This window comes from Clarias gariepinus, chromosome 18, assembly GCF_024256425.1.
Source record: "Clarias gariepinus isolate MV-2021 ecotype Netherlands chromosome 18, CGAR_prim_01v2, whole genome shotgun sequence".
NCBI lineage: Eukaryota > Metazoa > Chordata > Actinopteri > Siluriformes > Clariidae > Clarias > Clarias gariepinus.
In genome coordinates, this window is record NC_071117.1 from 14,043,216 (window position 1) to 14,066,797 (window position 23,582).

The 23,582-nt window shown below is 40.8% G+C and overlaps 1 protein-coding gene across 1 annotated transcript in view; it reads left to right on the forward strand.

The window, feature by feature from the left end:
• Positions 1-1,248: 1,248 nt before the first annotated feature.
• marchf4a (membrane-associated ring finger (C3HC4) 4a) overlaps positions 1,249-23,582 on the forward strand; it is a 31,735-nt gene continuing 9,401 nt past the window's right edge. The window contains exons 1-3 of the mRNA XM_053477264.1: positions 1,249-2,727; positions 21,415-21,570; positions 21,687-21,879. Of these exons, the coding sequence (XP_053333239.1) occupies positions 2,311-2,727; positions 21,415-21,570; positions 21,687-21,879 (766 nt within the window). The 5' untranslated portion in view covers positions 1,249-2,310. The remainder of the gene's footprint in view (positions 2,728-21,414; positions 21,571-21,686; positions 21,880-23,582) is intronic.

Sequence of the window (23,582 nt, forward strand, 5' to 3'; positions counted from 1 at the left end):
TTTATATATATAACCTGCCAAACCTGTTAATCATTGAAGTCAGATGTTTGAATCAGGCCCCTTATCCCCAGTGAAGGGCAATCTTAATGCTTCAGCATAACAAGACATCTTGGACAATGCCATGCTTCCAACAGTTTGGGGAAGGTCCTTTCTTATTCCAACATGACTGTGCCCCCTATATGACTATAAAGACATGACCCACAGAGATCCCTGACCTCAACCCCATCGAGCACCTTTGGAATGACCTAGAACAGAGATTGACCTCATAAATACTCTACAGAATGAATAGGCACAAATTTCCAAGAAACACTCGTGGACAGCCTTCCAAGAAGAGACCGACTCCCTATTGAAGTACAGTACATGTATTTGGATACAATGTCATTGCAGGTTTGGCCGAATACTTTTGTCCATAGTGTATACTGGCATAAATAAATAGTTAGTAGGAGGAGTTAAAAGGCGAAAAATAAGCTGATCAATTCAAATGAAGTCCATGATATTATTATTATTTCAGGTTAAATCCCACCTAAATTAAATTTGTAAGGTTAAGTTCAGTATCTTGCGCCTCGTTTTCTGATGCATGCAAAACTTGTGGTTTGTGATTTGCCATAAAACTGCTCATAACTTTACTTCTACTTAACATTTTGATTTCATTTATGGTGCAGGTTTAACTTCAGACAAATACTGATGGACTGGTAAAGTTACATTAAAAGCAGCTGAGTCCAGCCAGTTTTCTGACATACAGATATACAGACAAAAAAAAATTTATAATCTGAGATTGCCCTCTGGTCCTCCAATGTATGAAACGTAAAGATATTATTAAAAGATAGTGTTTTGACCAATGTAAAGGCAAAACCTTTTTTTATTTACATTAAATGTATGTCGTGTACATTTAAAATTTTATTAAGCTCCAATTATATATCTTAATTCGTTTTTTAAAAGGTAGATTAAACGCAGATGTCAGGTCAAAGGCATACGTATTAAAGAAAGGAAGAAAAGCTTTACTCCACACAGTGACAAGAAAAGATAATTTTTTTTGGTGCCTTCGCGCGCGCCCGTCTCGCGCAGAGAAGCTGAAAGGCGGAGAACGGGCTCGCGCCTGGAACTGGGAGCTGTCCCAGGAAAACATGGTGCTGAAACCTGCAGCGCGAGTGAAGTGAAGGGTGAAGACGCTCAACAAAAAAAAAAGGAAAAACAGAAAGACACGACGGCAGGGAAGAACGGGAAGGTAACGGTGCTGGTTCCCCCTTCCACCTTCTTCTCCAAAACCCCCCTCCATTTTTATTTGATGACGGTGACCGCCTCGCGCGCGCTACAGCGCTGGCCTTCACTCACTGATATCTGATATGTTCCGGAGCGCGCGAGGATCGCCTCGCGCTCGCGACAAACGGACAGGCGCCTAAGGGAGGAGGACCTTAAGGGATATTTGGAGCTGCACTTGTCATGGCAGGAGAGAGGCGCAAAACGGTCCAATGGGTGTGGAGGATCAAGGCAACAGCCCGGGAATCCGTCTGTGTTACCTCTCTGACACCGAACCGGACCGCTGCCTGGGTCAGCTCGTGCACACCGCTCGCGCTGCCGCTTTAAGTCTGACCACTAATCTGATCTCCGCGCATGAGTGTGTGTGTGTGTGTGTGTGTGTGTGGTTTATTATAGTTTTACTGATTTTTGCTGGCTGGATTGAAATGGCAAACCAAACCATTTCCGGTGTTTTTATTGGAGTTATTTTGTAAAAAAAAATAATAAATGTCGCGTGCGGTCTCTTCAGTGAGTGTGTCAGTTTGTGATTAGCAGAAAGGAGTCGACTCTCTGATCGCAACCTTTAAATGCCAACGTATCCTCTTCAAACTCTGTATCCTCCCCTAACAGTTCACGGTAAACATCTCGTATCCTGCGTTTTAGGTCAGTTCTGTTTTTCGGGAACTGATTAAACTGTTGTAATGTAGATGTTAGATGAAAATGATTCACGGAATCGACTCCTCTGATTTGACTAAGACCTTGACTGAGAATGATTCAGAGTCGACCCTAAAGATTCGAGCAAGCCAGGCGCGCGCGCTCGACACGCCAGTGGACGGTTATGTGTGTAGGATGTGCAGCGGCCGTTGGAGCAGGAACGCTCTCGTGAAAAAGCCGTTATCTCCTCATCTGCTAGCTTTAGCCCACAGGAGCTAGCGGGCTTGTCGGAGCCGTTCCGGCGGCGCGTTTATTTATTGTGACGTAGCCGGGACAGTTTGCTAGGCTAGCGCGGTAAAGGTGTGTGTCCGCCCCCCCTCTCTGCAGCTCGTCCATTGTTACGCGGGTTAAAGCGGGCACATGTGGTGCGCTGTCGGTGTCGGTGTTGGATGGTGCCGGAGTTCGCTGAGCCGTTTACCGATGCTGCGGCGCGACGGAAAGCAGAGAGGCCGCCGCTGTCGCGTCTTGTTCAGTGACCTGAAGGCTTTGCTGCTCAGGCCACCGCCGGCACCGGCACCGTCGGCCATGAACGGCGGAGCGCCGAGCGCTCGCGCCGCTTCCCCGGCGGACCGCACGCGGGATGAGGACGCAGCCGCCGCCTCTGCCTCCGCGTGGGACGGGGAAGCGGAGCGGAGTGCCACCGAGAGTCCGGACGGCGGGAGCTCGAGCGAGGACTGCACCAAGGAGAAGCTCGACGAGAGATCGAGTCTGGAGAGCTGCACGGAGAGCGGAACGCGGACACCGCTGTGCAGGATCTGTTTTCAGGGCGCAGATCAGGTAAGAGGGCCTTAAATTCATACACACACACACACACACACATAGTTGTATGGCATGGTTTTTCAAGGATCGGAAGAAACCAGGCAACCCCGAGGAAACCCACACAGACACAGAGAGATCAGGATCGAACCGTGGCTCCAGGAACGCTACCCGCTGTGCCGCCCGTTGCTGGTACATTTCTAAAGGAGTGACCGAATCCATTTCAACGAGCAGTTAAATGATCTTGTTTTTTGGATGCACTGGAAACGGGATCAGGTAAGGCACAGGATATCTATCATCAGAGATCTGAAACTCTTCAGGTTTTTACTCTTACCTCTAAGCGTCTTGCTATAATTAATGAGAGAAAGTGTCAATCCTGGTTACTGCTACCGTTTCCAATTTAATGACCTGAGCATCAAGAGTGGCAGGAAAACAAGCTACAGAACCTTTGAAGTAATGAACATCTGGGCAGCTACAAGCAGGTAATGAGATCCTCCCTCTGACTCGAGGTCTCCTCACTCTCCAGTTCCACCACAGTGCATTTATGAGACTGAGATTTGTCCTTCACCTCTGCCGTGTGCCGTCGGAGTGTCGCCGATCTCATTATGTAAAGGTTACCTCACTGGAGTTCGTGACATATGTGTCAGATGATACATACACTTTTCCTAGACACCCGCCTGGATAATTGTGTACGCATACATGCTCAATTCTGTTGTATGTAAATCAGACAGTTAAAAAAAACTATAGCACTATGTTCAATAGTTTGCTTTTTTCAGTTCCTCGATTACAACTTTAGTTAGATTAATTTTTCTGAACATGGAAGAAAGTTTAAAAAATCTTGACCTCTTATTAAACACCATAAAGTAAAAATATAGTTGCAAGAAACAGTGAGCGGGCCCAAGCACTTGTGCCATAGCATATCTTAGGACAAAAAGCCCTGGATACTGGAAAAAAAGCATCACGCTATGATGTCACCCAATGTGCTGTCACTCGATTTGAGCTTGTTTAAGTAACCATTATGACATAAAATACAGTATTAAGGGAATATCCAATTCCATTGGGTGTGTTTTGCACTTAACCTAAAATAACTTACTTCCTGTTGAATACAGCCCATGACATGCATATGCAAGTTAATGAACAATTAATGAGTTAATGAGTTCAAATCAGATCCTGTCATTTTGTGTACTGTATATATATAGGGAACCCCAAAATTATATATATATATATATATATATATATATATATATATATATATATATATAATTTTTGGGTTCCCTATGTATATATATATATATATATAGAGAGAGAGAGAGAGAAAGAGGGAGAGAGAGAGAGAGGTAGAGAGAGAACAGTAAACCCTGCAGCACATGATTATTTTGAATTCATGCCCTCACCTTACCAAATTATCAGATTTCCACACCTTATGTAGCTCCTGTGTATTCTGCCTTAACTCTGCCTTTAGTGCTTTACTTTTATGCTGTAACTAATGACGTCAGAGCCATGGCAAGTCATGATTTTGAATTTGTAAAAGTCTATATCAAAAATCACAAAAGTTGGAACTGGACATAACGTTTAGAATGATGTAAAAGAGATCATTGGTGCCTGGAGATTGTAGTAAGCAAGTAAATCTTACTGTTTTTTCTAAAGTTTTGGACATTTGAAGGGGCTTAACATGCTCAAAAACTCATAAAAATGGGCAAAGAGTTGGAATCTGATGCCTGAGAGTCACGTGGCCCGGGGTCCTCACGGGCCCTCACATGAGATTTTGCTGCATAGCTCATAATAATGAACTACGCACCCGATGGATTTTGATATACTCCTCCTAGGGAATTTAAACAATCGCCACCAAACCGGACTATCTGACCATTTTGATTAATAACCATTCACATTCCATACAAACCTAAATAATTCTTTTGATTGTGTAAAGCTGCTTTGCGACAATATCAGTTGTAAAATAAAATTGAATTGAATTGATCTAAAGACATTGAGGATGCAAAATTGTAGAGGGATTTTTGATATCTTAAACGGGTCAGCCGTGCCTTAAATAGTGTCGATACGCTGAAAAGTGGTTAATAACTTTCTGTGTGGCATTATACTGGGTGGCATTATATTCAGTGTCACGGCGGCGATGGCTTTTTGTTGGTCTTAACACACTCAAATGACACACAGGTTGTGTGGTGCGCCCGAGGTGACAATGGCACAGGGTGCTTGGGCCCGTCATCGTTGCTTGGAACTATATTTTAATTTGTTTTGCTAATCTGCTGGCAAAGCTAGTACAAAGCTTAGCGTTTAACATGCAAATCAAACAGTCAATTTTTCTAAGGAGCAATGCCTTCCTACTACAATCAGTTCCAGTTTATAGTTTAAAGTAAGTAATCCGTGATCAGCTAGTTATTTAGCGTTTGGCTACTACCACTTTTAAATTAGAAAAACTACAAGCAACACCAGGACCAGGTAAAATAAACATTACACATTACAAATAATCACATTACGATACATCGAGACCTTTATAACATTAACGGTCAATACGTTAATATCGCCGTATTCGGGTACACCGATACCCGTGGTTATCTTAAGAGAAAGTGTATCGCCACAGTTGGTTGCAATGGTAACATTCTACGGCCATATGATATCCCACACTCTAGCACACCAGCAGGATATTTCTCTCTGGTATCCATCAGTGTGTGAAGTGTGTTAGGGAGGTCTGGCTGGCGGCTGATGGATGGTTCTTTGTCTATAATGAGAGCAGTGCAGGAAGCAGATGGGTCTGTGAGAAGACTCTGTCGAACAGAGGTGTGCGTGTATGTGTGTGTGTGTGCATTTGTCAGACCTTGAATCACTCCATTTCCTGTATCTCCATCTTCCTCGCTGTATCTCCTCAAACAAGGACGAGTGCTTTATAAACGCTCCACCACCCTGAACCCAGACAGAGGGGCAGGAAAATACGGAAAGGTCCTCTTTTCGAGTGACGCACTCAAGACCTGGTAAACGTGATGGAAAAAAATATATACATGAATTTCCCAACCCCCCCTCCTGTCTACATTGTGGTCATATTTGTAAAAACACAAGAAAGAGTTCTTCAATAAAGAGCAAGTGGAAATCTACAGAGCGGTGTCGCCGGAAGACCATCACGCCCGCACGGTTTCAATCACGCTGTGTTGATTAATGAGCCGCGTCGTTAGACATCATGATGCGCAGCGTCCAGCAGGACACATCCAGCAGGAATGAATAGTCTCTAACTCCTAACTGTGTAGGAGTACGGGGAAAAAAATCCCCAGATTGAGGAACCTCACGCCGAAAGGTTGGTAGAAAGCCAGCCAGGACGAGCTGTTCTCCGTGACGCCTTCTAAGCTTCTCGTTTAAAGTGAAGTACCTATTTTCCAAGCTAGAAGTCTCTCAGGAATTTTTTTAAGCTTTAGAGAGAGAGTGAAAGAGAGATAGATAGAAAAAATCTATATAAACATTTCTGTGTTGTGGGAATTGCATTAGAGTGCAGGGGTGGGTTTTTTATTTTCTTTTCTTTTTTTATTTCACCTTATTTCTGTGCTGCCTCTAAATCGACGAGTTTTTGTCTCATTAGATTTGCTCCAGTTTCCCTGAGCCCAAGCCTTTTCTACAGATCTTAATTCCCCCTTCGGGCCCGGCAAATACGTTCACAAAGATGCATCTTTTCCAAGAAGTAGTCTCATTGACGTTTAATGTCGCAACCTGGTTATTTATCACAAACAGCTTTTGTCTCGGACAAGCAGTTGTGTTGATGTACCTCAAAAGCCGATTTGTACAACAACAGCAGAGCTTTCAGAGTACAAATGACTACCACTGGCATCTTTTACCTGAAGGGTTCATAATTTGTACTTGTAGTAATTCAGGGAGGAAAAGGTAATGCATCTTGAAAATGATGTACTGTAAATACACTTCCTGGCCAAAAACAACAACAAAAAAAGTTTTCCCTTCAGCTTTGATTACAGCACGGAATGCGTTGAAGGCCAGATGATGTATGAAAATGATTCCTTACCCTCCCGGAATCATTCTTTCACAAATTGAGTGCTGGGATATACCATCATGTGCCATCAGGAAAGAAAAACTTCATAGATGTGATAACCTGGTCATTCAGTACCTTTAGGTAACCAGCTGGCTTTATTTTTTTTTTTGCCGCACAACGTTGCTGAGCCTAGACCTGACCAACTGAAGCAACCTCAGATCATAACACTTCCCCAGAGGCTTGTACAGTGAACACTATGCATGATGCGTGCATCGCTTCATGGTTATCCCTTCTTACCCTCACGTGCCCATCTCTCTGGAATAGGGTTAATCTCATCAAACTCATCTGATCACATGACCTTTTTACCAACTCCAACGTCCAAGCTTTATTCGCCCTTGAAAATCGAAGCTTTCATTTTGCTGTATGCACGGGAAACCTGGTACACATTTAGAGCTCATTGAGCTGAAAAAAATCTCACACTGCATGTCATGGGCTCAACTCAACTCAACAGGGAGTAAATTTGCCAACACACCCGATGCATTTTGATATACTCCTCCTAGGGAATTTATCCCATCACCACCAAACTGGGCCTATGTGATCTATAGACATTGAGGATGCAAAATTGCAGGGGGATCTTTGATATCTCAAATGGGTCAGCCGTGACGATGCCTTAAACTTATGGCGAAAATTGGTTAATAACTTTCTGTGTGATATCATATTGAGTGACACCACATATACTTCTCCTAGGGAATTTAAATAATCGCCACCAAACCGGACTATCTGACCATTTTAATTAATAACCAGTCGCATTCCATACAAACTTAAATAATTCTTTTGATTGTGTAAAGCTACTTTGCGACAATATCAGTTGTAAAATAAAATTGAATTGAATTGAATTGATCTAAAGACATTGAGGATGCAAAATTGTAGAGGGATTTTTGATATCTTAAACGGGTCAGCCGTGCCTTAAATAGTGTCGATACGCTGAAAAGTGGTTAATAACTTTCTGTGTGGCATTATACTGGGTGGCATTATATTCAGTGTCACGGCGGCGATGGCTTTTTGTTGGTCTTAACACACTCAAATGACACACAGGTTGTGTGGTGCGCCCGAGGTGACAATGGCACAGGGTGCTTGGGCCCGTCATCGTTGCTTGCAACTATATTTTAATTTGTTTTGCTAATCTGCTGGCAAAGCTAGTACAAAGTTTAGCGTTTAACATGCAATTCAAACAGTCAATTTTTTTAAGGAACAATGCCTTCCTACTACAATCAGTTCCAGTTTATAGTAATTATCTCCGTGGTAATTAATCCGTGATCAGCTAAAAACTACAAGCAACACCAGGACCAGGTAAAATAAACACATCGCATTACGATACATCGAGACCTTTATAATATTAACGGTTAATACGTTAATATCGCCGCATTCGGGTACACCGATACCCGTGGTTCTCTCGAGAAAAAGTGTATTGGTATGTCCCCTTTAAATGCATGTGCCCGGGTGGCGATGGTGCAGGGTGCTTGGCCCCGCTCATCGTTGCTTCACGTCTTCCAGACTACAGGAAGCAAATCAACATACTATAGTCTGTTACTCCATTTTTTTAACATCGCCATGCATTAGAGGGTTCACTCAGGGAAAATACTGAGCCTGTTTATGATTGTTCCGGTCTGTTCTTGTGAACCGAATACATTCAGTCTTGGCCAACATGACTTTAACCCTGGCAGTCTTCCTGGTAAAGCATAGTGTTAAGCGCCTTGCTCAAGGGTGCATCAGCAGCACAAGCAGCTTTCTTGTTTCATTTTCTTTTATTTTTGCTAATATTTTTAACTGACGTGTTTCGCTATATGACATCACAAAAGCAATGCATTTGCTGGAACAAAAGTGTCCACATGCATACAGTACAACAAACAACAAGCATGTGATTTATAGAATATTTTACAGATTTTTTTTTAAACATGAAATGCTTTGCAACGATGGCAACGATGTGTTTATCAGAGTAAGAAGGATGTTTTCTTCCTTCGTATCAGTTTAAACTTTGAACAGCATTTACGGATTGTTTAATTAAAATTTTTTAATATATAATGATTTACAGTCGTCATTAGAGCATTTCAAACATAGTCGTCAAACATTCATTAGAAATAATAAAGAAAAACGTCTAGCACTAGCAGGTCCGTGCCTGTAATATCCACCACGTCTTCAAAAAACATCCCTCTCTCTTTTTTTCTCTGCTCTTTGACACAGCTCTGGTAAAGGCAGGAATCTGTTTGTGTGTTTCTCATGTAAGATTCTCTCGATAGCGGAACAACAGGTACAATAAGGGGGTAACCTCTAATTATTCATGCAGCATCACTCTCTCTGAAAGATATACAGGTAGTCCTGATAGAAAATGTGGTGAAAAAATCCTCAACGAGTCCAATACAGTGGAAAACAGATCTAAGACAAAATGGTGTCCAGGATACCTCTCATGATTTAAAGGCGGAGAGATAACATTTCACTGGACAGATTAAGTCAAGTGGATTGGTATGCTTTACATTGTATATTTGTGTCAAAGGCGCATAAGACTCACTTTGTCAGACGTAAGAACAAATCAGACTTACGAACATGCTCCCAGAACGACCTCGTTGGTAAGTAGGGACTAACCTGTATATGCCGCTCAGGCACAAAACTAACACTAACTAAAGTATCTAAGTATCAGTTATTTACACCAGTAAACTGTTGACAGGTGTCTCTGGGGAGCAAATACAAGCCTGTCAAGTCCGATCCCACAGAAAAGCCGAAGTAGCACAAATTCCTTAAAAAGGTCAGTGCAGCCACGACAGAAAGGTATTAGAACTCCTAGTGCATCACAGCCTGCTGCATATAAGGCTTAGTAGGTAAGAGTTCAAGGTTGTTGATCCGGGCTTCAAATTCCCCACATCCCAATTCGAGCTGGCATTCAACTGTCTCGTTGCCAGACACCACAGCACATCCCGGTAGGTCTTGAGGAGGTCATGCCCCGAGGGGACAAAGCTACCCAGTCACCAGGGGAACGTACACAATCCTGGGATCAGGATTTTTAAATATCAATATCATGAAAAACCAACTTACTGAGATCATTTGTTCAGTTATTTGATGTTAGCCTAGATAAATACATTCAAATACAAATTTTGGTAGATTTTATAGCTACATAAAACAGTTTAAATTACAATGTTTGAAAATAATTGCAATATGATATTTTTTTTTGTTTAATCAGTGTTGTTCTGTCATTAATCATAATGAATGATGTCATCATATACAGTAAATAATGCAAATCTCCCGTTCCACAACGTCCCAAAGGTTTTCTATTGGATTTAGATCTAAGACTGTAAAGGCCATTTAAGTCCAGTAAACTTGCCATGTCCAGTGTTGGGGGACGTTACTTTTTAAAATAACTAATTACATGTTATTACTGTTTTTATATATATATGTATAACAGCAGGAATAACAGAGGGGGGCGGGTTATCGGGGGCGGGGCTTGTAGGACAGCTTTCACACACACACAATAATTGGGAATGACTGCTGTCTGGCTCACGGATTACATAAATTGTTTGAATAACAGATTAAATTTTTGAAAAAGTAACTAAATAACTAATTACTTAAAGGGTGGACCTACCGCGTTTACTCGTTACATAAAAAAAGTAATCCAAGTACTCGAACACGTTAATTTGTACTTTGTAACGTGTAACTTGGGTGTAACACTGGTCATGTTTAAAAAAACAGTTTGAGATGATTTTAGCTTTATAACATGGCGCGTTATCCTGCCGGTCATAAAGAGATGGACATGATCAGCAACAATACACTGGCTGTGGCGTTTAAATATCCACAACACCATTACATCACCACCAGTAACACCCTGAACCGTTGATTGATACAAAGCAGGACGGATCTTTGCTTTCATGTTGCTTACGCAAAATCTTTTACCCTACCATCCAAATGTCCCAGCAGAAATTAAAAACGCATCATAACAGGCAACGTCAGCTCTTCTTAGCGGTTAGCACTCGCCCCTGGTGTGGGTCTTCAGCTGCCGTAGCAAATCTGCGTCAAGGTTCTACTTCCTGTCGGCCGAAACACGGTATTAGTGCTGAGTTTATTATTGTCTTTGTTATGAATATAATACAGAAAATGTGTGCGCCAAAGACGTTTATGCAACATGGAAGTGCCCAGTCTCGCATCCCTAAAACATTTCAAGCTACTAAATTCAGCCATTTTGGAAAGGTGATTTTATATGTGCCACAAAAATGGGCATTTTTTAGTGTTATACTGTCTCACTTCAAACAATAATAATTTAACATGCAAATTATTATTATTTCTTCATGAGTATTGATACTAAAATCGGTGTAGGCTTATAGAAGCATATGATCTGTATAAAAAAATTGAAGCATTCCAGTTGGCTGGAAAAAGCCTTCGGTAACGATGTCAAATTTAGGGTGAAACATTGTAACAATTTTGCATTTTAGAAAAATACACTCATTCATATGATCGAATCTGGCCAAGTTTTATCTGGATGATAATTAAGATCAATGAAAGATTTGAAATCAAAAAAGTTCCAGACACTCGAGACATTAAAGGGCATGAAATTGTATTCAGCAAATGTGTTTCTTGTTAACTGATAAAAATATAAATATGTATGCGTATTTCCCAAAAACAAAGCATGGATCGGGAGATAAAAAGCATTAAGTATTACAAGAAATGGTGTTATATGATCCTATCTGAAAATAAACTTTTCTTTTACCTAGTTGAGACACCTTTTGTGTGTGTGTGTGTGTGTGTGTGTGTACAGAAATGCGCTTCAGCATACAGTTGTAACGAGCTGTGATTTGAGTTACTGTAGCTTTTCTATCAGCTCGGAGTCAGTCTGGTCGTCTCCTCTGACCTCCGGCAACGAGAGATTTTTGCACATACAGTAGGACTGGATTTTTTTTCTCTTACTCAAACCATTCTCTGTAAACCTGAGAGATAACTGTAGATCATCAGTTTCAGAAATACTTGGAACACCAACAATCACGCCATGGTCAAAGTCGGTTAATTCACCTTTTATATGTGTATATGTATATATAGCCAAAAGAAAGTCTAAGATTTCAGTCACCTTTAGCTTTGATTAAAGGAATGTTTCAATCTCAATTCAAGCCTTTTTTTTGGTGAGTGGCTTCCTATGATCACCACACAGCTGTTTAGTCTCGGTCCTGTTTAGTTCTCATCACGCTGGGTGTGTATGGAAATACACTGACCTTCCGCTATTAAACATAGGCGCTGGTTTTTATTGTTGATTTTTTTTTTTTTACAGTGCGACTTTAATCTCTTTATCATTTTTTGGATGGTATATAACTGTCCTTTCATTAGTTGTTGTCTTTGCTTGATGAAGTCTAATAATTTGACCCCTCTAATGTCAATGGTGATTTTTTCTTTTTTTTGCCCAGACAGTACAGGTGGCCCCAACATAGACTAAAGATTCAAAGAACTTTATTATTCCCAAAGGAAAATTGCTTATATACACTGCTTAATATACAGTACTTAGGCAGCGGTTAATAGTCCTGGGCGGTATATTATACAAGAAAATGTATAATATACTGAGAAATGTTTGCATGTGTACCGCCCGAGATTTTTCCCCATTTCCTCCTGCCAAAGACGGATCGTGTCGAAATTATTAGCGAGCAGCAATTTTTGCGCCACATTTTTTAAAATGGGATTCTTACACACGGCCGTTCTGACCCATTCGAGTTCTTGGTTTTAAGCCACTTCAGATCAGATTCCGATTCCCTGCTGATGATGCCAACACCACCATGCTTTGCTGTCAGTACGCAACAGATTTGTCTCTTGTTAAATACGCATCTTTTCCTCTCTTTAGTTTACTCTAAATTTCTATTCCCAGACAGGAGCACGAAAGGTCTCTGTCTCATCACATCCTTCCTCCTCCAGCACGTGTCACATCCAGCTCCATTAACAGTCGGGTTTACTTGCGTAGAGAGAGCGATACAGAACCTAAGGCCAGGGAAAAGGTAGCGGAGAGACAGCGAGAGCGACGCTAATGTTCTCCGACACGCGCGCGCTCCTGCCCTTAGTGAACTTCTTATGTAAGATTCAGCTCTGCCGCGGCAACACAATCATTAAGCTCCGTGATGTGTTCTGCCGAAGGGCTTCCAGGACCGAAACAGATAATTCGTCTTATCTCTTCATGTCGCTTGAAAATTCTATCCGACACCGCCTCTGTGTCGTTGTTTGGAGACGAATCGGTTCGTAAAGAGGAGAGATAAATGCCATTGTTTTAATCATTTTAGCTTTATTAGTGAGCATAATAATGGTTGCACAGGCTGTTCACGACACTGTAAGTACAGTAAAAACAACAAAAAAACAGAGGTTTAAGATAAATCAGAGGCATGTTCGATCTGTTTAAACGTTACTACTGTACATTATTTACATGGGCTCGGAAACGGCACGCGTGATAGTGTTTTAGCTTTGACTGTTAAACGAATTTTAATAAGAAAAAGCTAAAAGATACATAATGCAAGTCCTTGAGCTGCCCCTCACTTCCCTGCTCCTTCTCCTCATTATACTCCTCTTGTTTCTTTCTCGGGTTGTGTTCCTGATAATCATAGACAAGCGAACCGGCTTGGCCGAACAGGGTTTTATCAGACGTTTCCCGTTGTAGATTTTCCTGACAAATCCCACATTCTGACACTTGACATTTCCATCGTCTTTAGTCCGTCAGTCCTGATTCGTAGACTGATATCTACAAACGAATGAGCGTGTGTCCATGTGCTGTTCCTGACAGCCTTCAGTCCGTGTCTGTGCATCTCATTCAGTAGTTCGGATTGTACTCAACTTTTATTCGGGTTAGCTGAGTTTCCATGCCTCTTATTCAGCGTCCAAACACACTCACACATATAAATGATCAATTGGGACAGGGACTTAGCTGCAGGATGTAAATCCAGAGGAATGCAATCATCAGGTTAGTGTTCGGAAAACAGCCAGCTGGCCCGCAGGTGAGGCGAGCGCACTGACTGATTGGCTCGCTCGACTCAATTAGATAAAGTGGCCTCATTTCCTGCTCGACTATGCTGCATCAAGCGCTCCATCAAACCTGACCTACACACACACCGTAATCACGACACTTCCCATTAATGTTTCAGAGCAAACAAGATGAATAATTACTGATAGGTGTACAGCTTTCCAGATTATCCAGATAATATACCTCTATTAATTATTCCAAATATTTCAGGTAATATTCCTACCTGACCCACTCACACATGAACCATGGATGTAATGTGTTATTTAGATTCACAACATTGTGGTCTGTTTGTTTTTTTGTTGTATCTGCTAATTACAGCTTTGTGATTAAATCGATTATGTAATCGATTATATTATGTTAAATCGATTCAGTTTATTAAATTCATGAGTCAGTTTTTGATTTTGAATCGATTCACACTTTTAAAATTATTTCTGTAAAGTTGCAAATGTTAAATGGCCAATTCCTTGAAAATTGCACCACAGCTTTTGCACAAAATGCAAACCGCTTGCATTTTCTGCAACGTAATTAAAAAGTAAAACAATAAAAAGCAAAGTAATTTGCCTTAGCATTAAAGAAAGGTGCATTATTGCCCCCTACTGGACTGGAGTGCAATGCACGGGATAGCTAATAGTTTATCGCTTTGTACGAGACATGATGTTTAAACATTTATGTTTATTATTAAATAGTTGTGGTGGTTTAACCAGGCAAAACTTAAAATAACGATAAAATGTAATTAAATTGAATAGAAAATTGCAGGAAAACTCCTTCCTGGATGAGTTTCTGGCTTGTAAGTGTAAAATGACTGAGCTGTACAATTTTAATTGATTATTGCATCTTAGTAATTTTTTTTATCCGATTAATTAATTAAATGGATCAGTTTTCGAATCTGTTCAAACCGATTGTTTGCAAGTGTTAAATGGTCCAACATTAATTAATTCCTTAAAAGCGTACCACAGCTTTCACTGCAAATACAATCTTCCACAAATACTGCAGTTTTGCAAGCGTATCACTTCTTCTTCTTGAGTTTATGTGCAGTTGGTGAAATATCGCCACCTACTGGACCGGAGTGTAAAACAAAAGCGTGGTAGAAAAAGTCAATAAAAATTATCGCTTTGTGCAGGACATGACATTTAAGCAATCAACACAAGTTACACAGCACTTCAATGTTTAATAAATACTAGGGATGCACCGAAATTTCGGCCGCCGAAAATCTTCGGACGAAATAGCATTATCGGTTTTGGCCAAAACGTAAGAAAGCGCCGAAAATAAAAGCCGAAATTGTCGCAACGCCTCTCCCATCCTCCCGTCTCGTTCGCGCTGTCATTACGCATCAAACACGGAGTATGTCGGCGGTTTGGAAGCACTTTAAAGTTTCAGATGAGGACAGCAAAGTTGCAATATGCAACATTTTTTTAATACAAACAAAAATAAAATATTTTAAACATGTTTTTTAATGAAGCCATTTTCGGTTTAGGTATCGGTTTTCGGCCAAGTGCATCCAAAAATTTCAGTTTCGTTTTCGGCCCAGAATTTTCATTTCGGTGCATCCCTAATAAATACTTTAAGTGTTTTTTAAAAATGTAAAACCTTTTAAGAAATAAACCTGTTTGGGGCAAATCAGACAACAAATGTAAGTGTTATTGGATCAAATCGAATTACAGTCCAATGTTCAAAAATCAAATCGTGTCAAATCGTCATTTCTCGCGTTATAAAGCAGCACAGACTAGAAAAGTAAGATTCCTCCGAATCAAATGTAATCTGCACAGAGCAGAGGACCAATTCTTAGTTTAAGACTCTTATACCATAATCCTCTTAAGTGTTCCTTTAGGAAAAGCAGTCCTCCGCACACGCAAATGTATTCTCAGAGCTTTCAGCACGCGCCGCCGACTACCAACCTGGAGTCTCTCGAAAACTCCAATCCTCTCACAGAGCGCTGAAGAGAAAGCACATTAGTAGTCTTTCTCTCCGCTTTAGAAATGCCTTTGTGCTTAAACAGTCGGGTCTTTTTTTTTTTATTCGCCTAAACACGAACACACGACCATGCCATCACCAAGCTGTTTATTATTCTCTGAAAGGTCCCGGAGTTGTCCTCTCCTTTTACAATACAGCTCGAGAAGATCAATAGCCTGCAACCCCATGACCCACCTTTTAACGGCTATTGTCTGTCTGAGACACGAGGCAAGACCCGAAGCTCTAACAAAGCGTCTTTACTGTTGAGGTCCAGTCTGTAACGTTCAGAATAGCTATTTAACCACATGGGTGGGGTCACAAGGCCGCATTCGCAGGACATGCCCATCGCAAGTGTATTTTTATCCTTCCTTCCTTCAGCTTTTTTTTGTTCTTCTCATGCATGCTGAAGTAAGGTACGAGAGTACATGGAATAGTTCTTAGGTCTGTCTTGTTTTTGGGAAAACTTTTTAAAAAAGTTCTATGTAGAATTTAACAACAGATGATTTCTTTTTGAAAAAGATCTCTAAGGAAGATTTTGTGCAGTGTAATACTGTAAATTAACAACGGCTCTATCATTTAATGTTCCGTCAAATGTAAAAAAAAAACATTTTACATTGTGCAATAAAAGAAATCTGTTTTCTTCTGTGAAAGCAAACCTCCCACTTCAACTTCAAAAGAAAAATAGACTCCAAAGTATATGGATGCACAGGACAGTATAACAAACTTTTTAAACAAGGTTGCAAAGCAGCAATGATCGGGCCCAAGCAGTTGCTCAAAGACTGAGGGCACAGTGGGCACACGCATTTAAAGATAAAATACCAATACCATTATGACATAATATATAACTAAGGAAGTTATTAGCCATTTTTGCCACAAGTTTAAGGCCATGAACCGTTTGAGACATCAAAAAACCCTCCAGAGTTTTTCATCCTCGATGTCTCGAGACCATAATGGCTCCGGTTTGGTGGCGATCATACAAATCCCCTATTAGGAGTATATCAAAATCCATGACATGCATAGAATAAGTTGTTCAGGTCAATGAGATCTAAATGTGTACTAAGTTACATATATACATGCAAGCGCATATGGGCTTTGAATCAAAATCCCTTGTGAAGGCCCTGTGCCATGACTGTGTCCTGATTCAAACCTGTGTGCTGATTTTCAATCATTTCTGAGCCTGTCAAGACCTCCAAAAAGCCCTGGATGCTGGGGGCAAAAATCCTGAAAAGAACAAAAGGACCCTTCGCACATTATAATGCCAGAGTGCTTGGGCCCTAATTAGAGCTGCTTCCATCAGTCATTCACTCTTTATCCTAATTAGGGTTGCGGTGGTTCCACAAACACTGAGTGAGAAGCAGGAATTTAGCCTGGATGAGACTGCAAGCTATTACACAGGGCATCACACATACATTCAGACATAGCTAGGGGCAATAAACATAGCCAGTCCAGCTAGCAGCATGGCATGGGACTGGCTATATTTAAAACAGGAGACTCAGAAAGACATGGAAAGAACGTGCAGAAGTCCACACAGGCAGCAAACAGACCAGGGTTAAACCGTGGACCCTAGAACTGAGAGGCTACACCGCAGTCTAAGGGTTTCAGATTCATAGTGTGGAAGTTATTTGTCTCAAGTAAATAGTCTAGCTTTAACTAGTGCTGAGTTTAGTGCTGATCTTGTAGTAAAAGAATCAAATATCAATTCAAAATTTTGAAATTTGTACAGGTTTAAAAAGTCAGATAAACAAGTTCATTCATTCATTATTTAAAAGAATAATTCTTTGCACTATTTACTACACTGTAACGGTTCTTAAACCACTTAGTGCACCTAGATTACCTGCCGAGGTTTATTTGTTTGTTTGTCCTTTGCTTTTTTGTGCATTCTTCATGTATCCAGGTTTGTACAAGTTTACAACTTACTGTAATAAACGGAATAAAAGAAATTTCCTGACTGTACCATCCTGAGACGTGACTTTCGCGTGCTGTTACACTCCTACAGCAAGAACTCAGTCACAAACTAGATTTAGACACCAAAGAGTTGCTCGTAAGCTGGCAGGTTCCATGGTGTGTCTTCAAAATCCTTCTTCTTTAAAGCAATTAGAAGGACAAAATTTGCTACCATCTATTTGGTTGTCAGTAACTACGCACCTGCTGGTAATTATCAGGGCTGTAGTGGCAAAGGGATGAGGAAAGGTAAAAGAAAAATGTGATTAAATTAAGGCAGACCACGACTTCCCAGTACAAGAAATATTGGGAACATTTTTTTTTTATTAAAGTTGGATTTCTGTTGGATAACTGAAGTCTTTGAAGTTTATTAATCACCATTAGGTGTAGAGAACAATAAAAGAAAGTACGGAAGACATCAGCCACCATTCAAAGATCTGAACAATCCATCATGTGTTTCAATGAGAAAAAAAATGTATATAATAAAAACTATGTGACTAGACCTATAGTAATATAGAAGAGTATTCACAACACAGGTTCATGTTGTTGGTGTCTTTGTGCTCGAGCTCTTTTGCTGGTGTTTTATCTTTCTTGTTTTTTACCCTGACAGAATTTCCGACCAGTAGCAAAATTTAACAGTTATATCAAAATCAATCTGCGGAATGTTTTCACCAATCAGCTGTTAGACGACTGTTAAATTAACCATGCAGCTAAAATGTACAATAAAACACCAAATGAATGTATATAAAAAAAAAACTTTTAAAGCTGAACATGAACCAAAAAGTCTCTGAGAGTGGTAGCATGGATTTATGGGCGGAGCACTAAAGCAGCTAAACATGACCTGTTTCTGGTGGTAGCAGAAACTGATGGGTAGGATGAACTTATTGAACGCACTTGATACATCGTCCTACGTCCATTCTGCTACACTTGATAACTGCAACTGCACTGACACGTGAATGCTGAAAAAGTAGCGCAGTACAGTACAGTACACTACAGTTCGATGTGGCTAAAAAATATGACTATGAAAATGGATCAGGGGTAGCTTAGTGATTAAGATGTTGGACTACTGATCGGAATATATATATATATATATATATATATATATATATATATATATATATATAAATTTGCTCTGGATATGGGTGTCTGCCAAATGCTTAAATGTAACATTTATTTATATAGCACCTTACAGAAACCTAAGTTGAACCAAAGTGCTTTACAGAATTAAAATAAATGACAATAAAATGGCAATAGAAACTACAAAACAAAACAGATATAATTATTAAATACCAACAGCTATTCTTAATAAATGAGTTTTGCTTTAAAACTAGTTAATGATAGTTATAGGTGGACTAATGTAAGTCAGAGGAGTGTAAATTATATTTCAGAAATCTAGGAGTACATTATGTACAATGTAGGAGTGTGTAAATGTGCACTACAGCCATGATGATGATGATAGGGAAGAGCTTTTTTTTTTTTTTATGTGGTAGAAACCAATAAGGCAACACATGGTGTCCCAATATGAGTGCTATCTTCGAGCTGTTGAAACGTGTGTGTTGTGCTTGTTTTGTCAGATGTCCAGAAAGCTCATTTCCTAATGCAGGAAAGCTAATGCCCCCCCGAGTAAATAAACAAGGGCAACAAATACCGAGACTCGTGTCCATTTCCGATTCTGGAGATGAAAGTTTATGGCGGTTTTTATGACAGCAAATGGCTTGTTTTTTTGTTTATTTAATTAATTTATTTATTGTCTTCTCTGTGGTTCAGGACCCCCCCCCCCCCCCCCCCACCACACACACACACACACACTCCCCTCCCCTCCCCAGCTCCTAAGCCATTTATGAGCGAGCCTTACAGGAGAGATATGGAAATCTGTAGACCAGGAGTCTCCCCTCAAGACTAAAGTTTTAGGATAAAGACAAGATTCTTGACCTCCCTGTGTATAACAATTTCAACAAACTCGAGTTCAGACGAGAGCTTTGGGTGAGATCCAGTCTGCGTGAATGTTTTAGGATTAATATTAATGTTCACTTCATGGCTGAGAAGATGCTTGATTTTTATATGCTGCTTTAAGCGAAAGTCTCAGATCAACTGCTCTGAGCAAAACAGCCTTGACCGGTCTGGACCTGGAGGTAGTCTAGACTTTATTGTGTTTTACAACAGAGACGATCAGGAGGAGAACAATATATATATATATATATATATATATAAGAAAATGCTATAACACTCGGTATGCTTTGTTAATCATTTTTATAAAATAATCAAGTTAAAGTGTAAGTGCTAATGTTTAACAGAGAAGTGAGTCAATGTACAGATAGCGCCCCCTATGTGTGATCGCTTGATTACAGAGTCTAAAAAAACTCCCTCTTTGGCAGGATTTGTTTATTTTACAAAACAATACTAGGAATATATATATATATATATATATATATATATATATATATATATATATATATAAATATGCAGACATTTTGTGTGCTGCAATTTTTTTTTATCTTAACAAACCACATTTCAATCGAAAGTGCTGTTTTTGCAATTTTAGCTTTTTATATCTATCCTTTCTCTCAAAGCTTTGAGTCAAACAACAGAAATAACAAAACATAAAGAAATAGCGGTTGAATATGGATTTATCAAAAATCGTTTTCTAGGCAGCATAATGGTGTAGTGGGTAGTACTTGTCGCCTCGCACCTCCAGGGTCCGGGTTTAATTCCCGTTCTCCCCGTGCTTGGTGGGTTTCCTCTGGGTACTCCGGTTTCCTCCCACAGTCCAAAGACCTGCAGATTAGACGGTAGAATTGATGTTCCCAAAGCTGCCTGTAGTGTGTGAATAAATGTGTGTGTGTGTGTGTGCGCGCCCTGTGATGGATTGGCACCCTGTCCAGGGTGTACCCCCACCTCGTGCCCTGTGATGGGCTGAAGGCTCCCAAGGACCCTGTACATGATAAACGACATAATAGCGACAAAATAAATGAATAAATGAATGCAAACATTCTCCAGGTTCTCTGGTTTCCTCTCACTGCATTATAGGTTGATTGGATGTTTCCAAATGATTAGGTTTGTGCAGTAGTGAGTTTGGCGCGCCAGACAGGATTTACCCCGTCTTGTGCCCTGAGATAAGTCAGTGTAGCTACAGTAGAAATCAGTGCAGCACAGTAACATACATTTACATACTACAACGAGCTCTCCAGCTGAAAAACCCTCTGTCGTTTTTATACACAAGAATATTTATCGCACGTTAACTTTTCCTGACTCTCGAGATGGTGTTATGTATCATACACATTTTACGAAGGAGGCGTTAAGCCCGAACGGGTTCAGCACAGTCATTCTTCAATAGAGAATGTGCTTGGAGACAATGTTTCTCCATCAGGAGCGCTTGTGTTCTCATAATAAAGACAGTGACAGAAGGATGTACAGTCATTCAGCAAATTGGCTAAAAGAGCTTCATGCAAACACGGCGGCTTTTCTCGTGAGTGTTTTGTGTGTGTGTGTGCCGCCCACACACAGTTTACTGAAAGCACATTCAAGCTGTGCAGCGTTGTCCCGAAGCTCCTCTGAGTACAACGTGGTGAATAATGGAGATTGTAGAGGTTTTTATTGTAGAGGAGACTTAAACACAACATTTAGTTTAACTCTTTAACTCGTAGTGCAAGAGGACGACAGCGGAGCAGCACCGCTTTCTAACGAGCGTAGTCTTCAGAGACTCCCAACGCAGTACTTGATCGCTGTGGCAGTGCCGCCTCCCACCGTCATGGAATTGGATAATAAATAAATCATAACGCTAACGACAGTGTGTTCGTGTTGTGTCCTGCAGGGGGAGCTGTTGAGCCCGTGCCGCTGTAGCGGCTCTGTGCGGTGCACTCACGAGCCGTGCCTGATCAAGTGGATCAGCGAGAGAGGCTCGTGGAGCTGTGAGCTGTGCTACTACAAGTACCAGGTCATCGCCATCAGCACCAAGAATCCGCTACAGGTGACCTTCTGTACACACCACCTTCAGTCACATTCCAAGAAATAAGATGAGATGCACAGAGTTTACCTTACCTTACCGTCTTGTTTGTCGTTTGTGATCTCTGTCTATCCGTGCAGTGGCAGGCGATCTCTCTGACAGTGATCGAGAAGGTGCAGATCGCAGCGGCGGTGCTCGGTTCGCTCTTCCTCATCGCCAGCATCTCGTGGCTCGTGTGGTCTTCGCTCAGTCCCTCGGCCAAGTGGCAGCGCCAGGACCTGCTCTTCCAGATCTGCTACGCCATGTATGGCTTCATGGACCTGGTGTGCATCGGTAAGTCAGTGACCTGGTTGACAGGTATTATCCATCATCAAAACAAAGAGGTTGCATGTTCTCCTTGTGCTTGGCAGGTTTCCTCTGGGTACTTTGGTTTCCTCATACAGTCCAAAGACATGCAGATTAGAGAAACAGACGTTTCCAGCTGGCGCATAGTCCTCCTTAGGCGATGGATCGGCACCCTGTCAATCTAGTACCCCATCTAGTGCCCCGAGTCCAGGCCTCTTTCAACCCCTTACAGGATAGGCGTTATAGAGAGCGAGTGAGAGCGTAGGTAAGAATACAATTTTATAAAGTCAGCCAAATATGACAGTGGTATGGAAGAGTGTTATTTTAAGAAGTGAAAGGAGGAAGAGGTGGCAGTTTGATCCTTGAGGTGATTAAACAGACACCCTTGACCTGTTAGGAAGTCTTTCCTCAGACACCATCCATAAAATGCAGCACATAAACATGATTTTGAAGAGATTAGACCAATATGTGGTCTGATTTTTATTTATTTATTTTTTTGCCTGTTTTGCTTTGATTGATTGCCGTGTTTGATTTAAAATAAACCGAATGCAAGAAAAAGTGCCAAAACTTACCGTTACATATGGTGGTGTTTTATTTATACTCGATCCAGGGCGTGCCCAATTAATTACATTATATAAAGCATGATTCCAAGATCTAAGATATTTTCATCTCTCAGGAAGCTACGACTCAACTTCCCATATAATAACAAGTTAACCAAAGTCTGTGAGATCTCCAAAAATGTGTCTGCTGATGTTCCAGCTCTGATCATGTGCCCTGGCATCACTGGAAACTCTGATTCTGATTCACGTATGTTTCACCGTTTTTCCATCCAGTCAGAATGCAGGAGATGGGACTTCCCTGTGAGTGATGCCCAGTGTTGGGCTAATGGAGGGTTATGCAAAATGCCCCCTCCCTCTCTCCCTTTTTCTGATGATGTCATAGGGATGGGAAGTGTGAAGTGTGTTCAAGCACATTTTTAAGAATTATGAGGATTTCTTTCATATTCTATCAGTAAAATTAAAGAGTGAATCAAAATCTTCATGCTGAAAGCGCAAAGAAACTACAAGTTTCTATAATATTTACCCCAAACAAAAATATCACTGTCTTTGGTGTAGCATCACAGAGAAACTTGGCAACGTAGAATTTTGAAGAAAAATAACTCTACACGCAAACCCAGAACATGCAGTTCTCTGGGGGCTGGCTCCAAAAGCGAGTCAATCCATGTTTCATTGGCCCAACTTTACAACGTAAGTAAAAATACTTACCGCTTGGTATAAAAAAGGTTTTGTTCTCCTTAGTTAGAGTTTAGATTCATGACGGGGGTGAATTTTATGCGTCAGTTACAATTTTATCCAGCCATAAAAGTATACATAATTAGGGGTGTCACCAATTTGAGTGACAGATACATTGCAGGTGTCAAACAGCTAGCTGTCTGCTATGCTAACCAGCTAACTAGAATCATTTTAAGAAATGCAGGAGTCAACCCGAGACCATGTGTAGTGTGTGACGGAATTTAAAGGAAGTGCAATGTTAATAAATTGACGTTAGCCGCCATTGTTTAGTGTTTTAGCTAAGCTAAAGCTAAGCTCGCTAGCTTGTGTGTGGTAACTGATTAAATAAGTGGGTACCAAACAAAAGCCAGGCTCTGTTTACTCCGCCCATTTGCGGATCAACCTGGGTTTAGGCGGAGT